The sequence below is a fragment of the Macaca thibetana genome, chromosome 9 (assembly GCF_024542745.1).
Source record: "Macaca thibetana thibetana isolate TM-01 chromosome 9, ASM2454274v1, whole genome shotgun sequence".
Lineage (NCBI taxonomy): Eukaryota > Metazoa > Chordata > Mammalia > Primates > Cercopithecidae > Macaca > Macaca thibetana.
The window spans coordinates 86,823,617-86,832,589 of NC_065586.1; the positions used below are offsets into that span (position 1 = coordinate 86,823,617).

The 8,973-nt window shown below is 39.9% G+C and overlaps 1 protein-coding gene across 1 annotated transcript; it reads right to left on the bottom strand.

The window, feature by feature from the left end:
- Positions 1–8,973, bottom strand: ANKRD1 (ankyrin repeat domain 1). Its single transcript, XM_050805761.1, has 9 exons — positions 8,698–8,973; positions 7,857–8,036; positions 6,820–6,957; positions 6,568–6,675; positions 5,432–5,530; positions 3,867–3,965; positions 3,490–3,588; positions 3,251–3,349; positions 1–678 (listed from the first exon to the last, which is right to left on the bottom strand). Exons 1-9 carry the CDS (start codon positions 8,722–8,724, stop codon positions 568–570), a joined length of 960 nt encoding a protein of 319 aa, XP_050661718.1. The 5' UTR covers positions 8,725–8,973; the 3' UTR covers positions 1–567.

The following is an 8,973-nucleotide window of genomic DNA, read 5'->3' on the forward strand; positions in this document are numbered from 1 at the left end:
AAAAAAAAAAAAAAAAAAAAAAAAAAGTCCTGCCTGGGGGTAAAATAGCTGGCTTCACTGTCCTTTTCACAGAATCACTTTCCTTCCATTGTTTCCTTTCCTGTCCCTACATGCCTTCCCTTGCTTCATTCAAACTTCTGCATTAAAAATTCAGGAGAAAAGAGGGCTGCAATAATCAGCCCTCTCTTAAAAACTCTTACATAAGCGAATGACACGTAAGTAGGCACTTGAACTTTGCTCTTTCACCTGGTTTAAGAACTACCTATGGGAGGGCTCTGAAAGTGTTATATACAAATGAAGCTCTGGTCACCAAATGGATTATCATGAAGGTCTGAATATCAGTAGCGTGGTAGTAAATAAATAAACAGAAATACATAAAAATAAACAGAGTTTCACTAAAGGAAATTTAAACACATATAACCCTGTGCTTTCTCAAAACTTCATTAGGTACATCTTCACAACACGTTGATAAATAGAAACTAGATTTTATGGCTAGTGTCTCTTCTCTTGGGCCATGCCTTCAAAATACCAGTAAACATTTACTGATCAAAGAGTCTGTCGTTTCCCTCAGAATGTAGCTATGCGAGAGGTCTTGTAGGAGTTCTCTTTGAGGCTATCGAATATTGCTTTGGTTCCATTCTGCCAGTGTAGCACCAGATCCATTGGCGTCTTCCCAGCCTAATCAAATGAGACAAGGAAACTTGACTTTCAGGTGGGTGACATCTGTAAATTCACATTCTCTGTGTGTGTTTCATGAGGTAAGGATTAGGTATATAACAGTGTTTTACAGTTTCCACTAGTGATCTGCAGTTTGTACTCAAACCAACCCTTCACTGTTTCTCAGAGGGATGCTTTTCCCATTTTAAGAGTAGAAATCTTTTTCACGTGGGACCATTCCAGGTATTGGTAAAATCCATTGTCCCTAGATACTAAGTGTCAAGAGCACCTCAAGTCATTTTGAAATTCATAAAATGCCTCCATACATCTTCCAGTATCCTGTGGAATGGGTTCCCAGAGGTGGCAGCATCCCTCTTGGACCAAGAATCAATGCCTATCCATTTGAACGATAGTTCTTTGATTGATAAGAAATGGTAGTAAATGAGCTGCATCAATAACTTGGCTTAAGTACTCAGGTACTGCTTGGGTACTATTACTGTTCCTGGGAGCAGATTTTTCAGAACTTGTCAGAATTTTCAATGAACTCTCCCAGGAAATTTGTTTTTCTTGGAGTTGATGGCAATGACATGTGTGAACAAATCATTTTTGAGACGAAATTTTGATTTCCCTTATGCACATGTCTCAAGATTTAAAAATATTAAAACCATATCATCTCTCAATTCTTATCTATAGATCTGAGAAGTCCTAATTTTTTCCATCTCTATTCATTGAGAAGTTTCTTTTTAACCCAGTGACTGCAAATTGGCAGCTTTGAGATGCAAACCAGAATAGAGACTTGTTTTGTTTTGACCCAAAGAGAACTTAGATTTTTGTTAAGATTAGTATGAATTGGCAACAATTGGAAACCAAGAGATTTCCCAACTGGATTTGTGACTTCTATGAAAAAATCAGAAGAGTTAACAACATGGTACCCATGGTTCTACAGAGCAACATAGACTGGGTTGGGGAAGGGCCACCTTTAAAAGAGTTATGTGCACAGAGCCTGACAACCACACATTGAAGTCACTTATGCCATTTGCCCGGCACAGTGAGGTCAGCCTGCAGTCAGATTACGCGATCTGTAGGTATTTAAATTAGTGGCCCTATAACTTTCATTTTGGAACTTCCCCACCTTTGTAGTGTCTTTCTCTAGGAACAGTCATCAGTAGACATGAATATAGAGTTTTGGATAATGAGAAAATATTGTATGCTGCTCCCGATCTCCTTTACATGGTATCAATAGGTTATTGATCTTTGGGGAAAACATCAATCCATTGGGTCAATGACATTAATAGTTCCATAAACCTGATGCTAAGATCTAACTGATAATTCAGAGCCCTATTTGTATATTCTGGGCTACTCTTCCAAAAATTCCTTGCACTTCTCTCCATTGAAATTTATATCGTGATTTTTCTGGCTACTTACACAGTCTCCCTAAAGCTGTATGCTGCCATTTGTCTCTGCTGGTAGTGTCTGACTGCCTGAAAAAAACTCTTCACATTTTCTGCAGCTTTCAAGATTTCATTGAACCTGCTCTTTTTCTGATAGTTTTAAAAAATTACTAGATAAGATCAATTCCAATATCTAGACTGAGGGAGCCCTACTGTTAACACTTTCCCACTCCAAGCAATCTTCATTTATCACCATTCTTTGTTCCTGTCACCAAGCCAGATTTTTTTTAAACGGTAAAATATTCTTCTCAGTCTTTGCAACACAAATAAGGGGAGAAAATTATTTGCATTTATATGATGACTGAGTTTCCCTCCCCACCCCCTCCTCTTTTTTGTAAAGTGATTCTTCAAAAGCTTCTTTAAATTTATTTCTTCAGAAATTTATACCTGTTCCTCTGGGCAATATTTTTTAAGCTTATATTAGATGGTGTTTGTCTGGAAATTGAGACCATGAGGAAAAGTTGGTTATGTTCCCTGCTTACAGATGAAGTTAAATTAATATGTACTTATACAAGAATTTTCAGGACCTAAATATAGGAAATTATTTTGAGAGATGCGAAGACAAATCCAAGTGGAGAATGGATAGAAATTATCTGAAAAAAATACAGGCAAAAGCACAGCTACCCCTGGAAGAAAATGATGACATTTCACATTGCTGTAAGGAGGAAAGGGACTTTCTGAATTACTCAGATTGGATATTGATTAACCTTAGTTCACTGCCTGCACTGACCCTTGTGGAATTTTAGGACATTTTGGAAATGGTGGATGCCTTTATTTCTAACTTCCTCAGCCCTTGCACAGACAGAAATGGCAAAGGCAGATTGGACTTCTAGGTGTTTGTGGGGATGAGCAAATTTTGACTATCTTTCATTTCCAAGACCAAATTGTAAAAGAATTATTATGCACTGTATCAGGCACTGAGGTCACTGAGGTCATAGAAGTATCTATGGCTTCCCCCATCTCTGGCCGTGTGACCTGAGTCCTAACCAAGATAAACACCATCCTTGGGGAAATGGGCAGGGGCATTTAGACCATCGAAGACCCCTCAAATGCTGCCACTGTGGGAGTCGTTTCACCTATTTAAGAAATGCTCCTGGAAATTGGAAAGCTTGCAAGCGGTGTTTCTTGTTTCCAGTACTTACACAGTTCTTGATGTTGAGATCCGCGCCATACATAATCAGGAGTCTGATCATCTTATAGCGGTTCAGTCTCACGGCATCATGCAATGGGGTATCTCCTTCCTAGAGAAGCAGAGTCAACAGGTTCAAGCTGGGTCTGAGGCCAGGAAGTGGGTCCTGCAAGGGCACCCAGGCTTGGGAGAGTGATTCCAAATACAAAAGCAGTGAAGCTTTGGGAAACCCGAGCGTGTCCAGCTACTCACTCTGTCTTTGGCGTTGAGGTCTGCCTCACAGGCGATAAGATGCTCCGCGCACTCATAGTGGCCAGTCCTCACCGCCACATGCAGCGCTGTGCTGAGCAACTGGAAAATTGGAAAACGCTGCTGATTCGCTAGGAATGAGGACAGAGGCTGTCCCAGACCCCAAGACATGTGCGAGGGGGAGAAGTGGTCACTAGGGTGCCTGCGCACAGCATGGGCCTCCAGATGACTTTAATGGAGAGGCAAGGTTAGGAGATGAAGGAGTAGGGGAGGAGGACGGGCGAGTAGGGGAGAGGGAGGCGGGGGGAAGAATGTGAGAAGTGGAGAAGGGGAGGCAGGGAGGGGGAAGGGATGAATGAAGGGAGAAGAAGAAGAAATACCTTATCTCGGGCGCTAATTTTTGCTCCTTTGTTCAGCAACAATTTTAAAACATCCAGGTTTCCTCCACGGCTTGCCCAGTGGATGGCTGTGGATTCAAGCTACACCGGGACGGAAAAAGACCCAACAATGTGAAGGAGAATGTGGTCTGGGGAATTAGAATCTGGTTGCTAGGGCATCCGTGATAATACTGAGTTGTCCCCATCTAGATCGCCAATTCTAACTGGAGTCAAAGGTTCTTACCAAATGTGTTAGCTAAATTACGTGTGTGTGTGTGCGCATATGTGTGTCTTATTAGGAGGCTCTTAATAAATCTAATAATGTTTTAAAAGAATAAGAGCGACCATTTATTGAGACAGTTCTCATGCCAACATGGTGCTACACTCTAGACACCTTGATTCTTCCAGCAACATTTTGAGGTAGATGTTACTATGCACATTTTGCAGATAAGAAAAACCAGGTTCCAAAATGTTCAAGTTTCTAGCCCAAGGAAACACAATTAATAAGAGGCAGAATACATAGTCTAACCCCCATCTGCCTGGAACTTCTAACTACTTTTGTCAAATGTACTCAAAAGTTCTAAACACATGTATTTAAAAATTCTAGCAGAATAAAAGTTGTCCCTTCCAAAATATTTTAATCTGAATCTGTCACCTCATCTAGGGTCCCTGTCGCTCTTTCTCTATCTCTGTGGGTTTTCTGCTCTCATTTTTGCTAGCACAGCCTCTGTACCTCAACTATAGTCACTTGTGTCTACAGTTGTAACGTGTATAGTTACACCTGGGAGACCCTCTCCTCACTGATCTATGTGGTTGATATGCCCCTGGCCTTAATCCCACACTCAAGATTTTTAGTTTCCATGCAAACTTCATATTTTGTTTCTTTATTTTTTTTTTCAATGTGTTTATGTTTTGGATTGAATTTTGGCCAAGTCCTTTGGATTTCTTTGATATCCCGTTTCTGCTTTGCTATAAAGTCAGAATGAGCTGCATTTAAGTACATAAAGAATTTTCCCAGCTCAATCTGCAGTTCATAAATTATGCTGCATACTGGTCTTTGTAGAAATCACAGTGATTGAATTATTGAGGTCTGAATATCAGCTACTTTCCATAGATGCAATTCATTTCATATTCAGTCTAGCCCTAAATCTCATTGGTAACAATTGGCATCTATAATATAAAGTGTACAGCTAGAGAATTCATATATGTTGCTGGCAGCCAAGGGACCATGAGCAGGCTGCCCTGTGAACAATGGAGGGACAAGGCTGTTGAAAGGCAAGTGTCGAAAATGAATGACTAACTCACTGATGAGGATATTGAATTCAGTTGAACAGCTTTCACTTCCTTCTTTTCCCTAAAATATTCCTCTATTTTCAGTATGTATGGAAAATATTTTCACATGACCTACTCTCATCTCCCAACTTTTCTTTATTTGGAGAAATGAGCTTTTGCCTAGTTCTCTCAGATCAATTTTCAGTCCAATCAGTCCGGTTTTGCATTGGAGGTTTTCCGGAGCTTCATATAGTCTACTTCTTTTGGCTCATTCCCAAGCAAAGAAATATATTTACCATATCACGGAATTCGATCTGGGCTCCAGCTTCCATTAACTTCTCCACAATTGCCAAATGTCCTTCCAAGCATGCTCTATGAAGAGCTGTCCGTTTATACTGTCAGAACAGAGATTTTAAAAAGAGATAGCAATAAATATAAAAATGTGCATAAACCCTTTTAAGAGCTATGAAGCTGGAGATTCTGATGACCTAACTGATAGAAACTCAAGTGCTTCTTTATGAATAGAAATGTCAAAGTTAACTAAAGTTGCAGAATCAGAACAATTATCCTGCAACTAATATTTGAGCTTCCTTCAACATACATTTCTAAGGGCTCAAAGGCCTACGTTGAGGAATGTGAACTTAAAGGCTCAAAACTGTCTAAATGCTGACGTCTCCCTTTCTTGTATCTTGCACCTTCCTTGTTCATGTAACATTACCATGCAGATCAGACAGTTTTCTTGTATCTAGGACTGTTGCTAGACTGACTATCAAAAAGTTTCCATTCATTTTTAGGAGAATGGGAGACACGTTTTTAGTTCAACTTCAGAAGCGATCCCCAATTTCAATTCATGGGGGAAAGAATACAAAAGGATTAGTGATTTCTGATAAATTGGCTTTATCTGAATGGGCGAATGGACTATTAGAGCTGGAACAACTTTAGGCATTATTTCACTCCAATGCCCCATGTTTACAGATAAGGAAACCACAGCCCAGAGGATGCAAATTAGCTGCTCAAAACCAAATAGCCAAGTAGTGGTACAACTGGCCCCTGAACTCCAGTCTCCAGATTTCCTATCTAGTGTTGACATGTTTGGTTTTAATCCAAGATGATGCTAATTATCTCTCTCTAAAGGTGACTCTTTGGCCCACATTAAAATCTTATCACAAGGATCTAAGAAGTTAAAAAAAAACTGAAAAATCAGCCAGATGTATATGAGTGCAAAAGACAATACAATCCGTAGCACTGATCCAATATCTATTTATTTTTTGGACCACTGAACTCTCCTATTAGGCTCCTGGCACACACAGCAACAGCTGGGGAAACTGTTTCAGGTGGAAGGACTTTGGCATTATATTAGCAAGACTGCAGTAAAGCATAAGAAACATAAAATTAATGTGCTGGATTTTGCAGTGCTTTGCATGAGTCTTACCTCATCACAAACATCTGGGTTGTTCTTGTCTGACAAGAATTTTTCTACTACTGGCAGTTTATTCTCCAGAGCAGCCTTCAGAAACGTAGGCACATCCACAGGTTCCTTCTAAAGCCAAAAAATATAGATATATATACATAGCATGAGAGTTACCGTGAGCTTGCCAACATTCAATCAAACCCTCCACAGATATTTGCTCCCCTGTAGCACAATACTGGACACGTATTACTGAAAACCAAAAAAAGTCCTTACAATGATTTCAGGTTCTGGCTCCTTTACAATGGGAACTTTAGTTTTCCTGTATTTTTTCCTTTTCTTCAGTTGAATGATTATTTCAAGGTCTTCTAAATTTTCAAGCTTTGATCTTTGTTCTAGTTTTTTCTTTTTGAGCTAAAAAGAAATTCGTATTTCAAAAATATGGTGAGTTCTACTGACAAGCATTCTGGTTGTGTCTAAACTAAATCTGCAAGGTCTGAGATAAACATGTGAACAGTTTGAGCAAAAACATTTTTTAAAAATTATATAAATCTTTGACTTCATTTTAGGGATTTCTTATTCAGATATTTATCTGGGAGTCTAATTTTCAGCTAATTGCCATCATCTTTACTTCTGTTGCTTGTAGAATCAGCCCTTGCCTAACTGAGGACACAATCTGGTCTCTAAGTGATGACTTTGTAATTAATGCCGTAAACAAGCTCTAGATTTTTGAAGGATTTTAAAAATTATGCTCAAAACTTGGTTTAATTTTTGAACATGATAAAAAAGAATCTAACAATAAATGTTAAGCTCTGAAATATCAATGTCATTCTCTTTCACTAGGCAGAGCCTTCTAAAACAGATTGTCCAGGTACCACAGCTAACTAAAGCAACTTTTATCTGTGTTAGTAATTAAGGAAAATTCACCCAGAAACACAGATTGTGTCAACACAGACAGCAGACAGTTAAACAATGATCCAAGGACCACAGACCATGTTATTGAGAAAAAGAGATCTCCCTTGCTTGGGATTAACTACATGGTGTGTAACATCAGGAATTCACTGGACATGTGTATCTTTCAATCAAAACATGGTCACAGCACATTTATTCATTGATTCAGAATTCAGAGGTCATAGTCTTGTCAAAGAATTATTCCCAAAACCTGTTCCATACAAGTTGCCTCTTTATGGGTTAGAATCTGGTAAAGAAACATCTTAATGATTGGGTTTGCTTCTCTCTTCTCCTTCCCTGGCATTTCCAATCCCTGCTCCAGCCCCAACATCCTACTAGTGGATTCCACAGATGGCTCTCACCTCTGCCTCTCGTTGTTTCTCGCTTTTCCACTGTTGCTCCCCCAGGGTCACAGGGTGGGCTGGAAGTGTCTTCAGATCCTCCTGCTTCTCTAAAGTAACAGCAGCCTCATACTCTCCATCTCTGAAATCCTCAGGAAGGAATTCCCCTGCCTCCCCGTTGCCATTCTTCTTCCCAGTGACCTATGAGGGAAGAAGATGGCAGCGTCAGAAGCAGCAGCCTTGTCCTAGGTCCTTCTTCACAGACAATGCTGCAGGAGGCTCTGGGTCCTTCTTCCCTGGGAACAGCCACCTTTGAGCAGTGCACTCTCAGATCTCAAGCTGCGACACACGCACGCTGCTACAAATGTCTCAGAATTAACTTCAGGTGCTTGTCCTACTCTCTTGGTTAAATCAAAGCTTGGGTTAGGTTGACATATTTACATCTACTTTTAATCTGCTTAATCACATTTCTTTTAGGAAAGTCACAAACCTTCTCTACTTAATTAAAACTCAACTTTAAGTACTTTTGTTGACGCTTCACCTTGTTGTAAAGTTTCCAGACTTACATTCTTGCAAGAAAACTTCTTGCCTAAGACATTTTGATAACTACATGTGATTCCACACCGTAGTAATAAAACCAAAGGAGAAGATATTAAATAGGAAATATGCAGAGAATTCATTGCTGGTAGCTCCATTTTTTTTTTTTTCCAATTTTACTTGTTTCATCACGTCAACCTTTTTCCACATATGACATTTTCAGAGTTCCCTTGCATTATGCCTGAAAGCAAAGGGCATTTCCATTTTCAAACAAAAACCAAGATGAACCAGTTGTCAATTTATTAAATTAATGTATCTTACATACCAGTTCCTCTACTTTCAGTACCATCATGTTGGCTGAAGGAGTCTTGTATGTTTTTCTGTCGTGGAAGGAATCCCTGGAGTTGGCCCTGCTGGGCCCCTCCACACCGGTCAGCTTATATAGCTGGGGCCGGGTGAGATAATCTTCCAACCTGGGAACCCTAGTAACACCCCCGCCCCTACTAGGAGCCAACTCAGAGGCAGGTGAATTTTCATTCCAGACTCAGTGTCTGGGAAGCTGAAGAGGGAGGGGAGGACAAGCTAACCCCGCTGAATATGT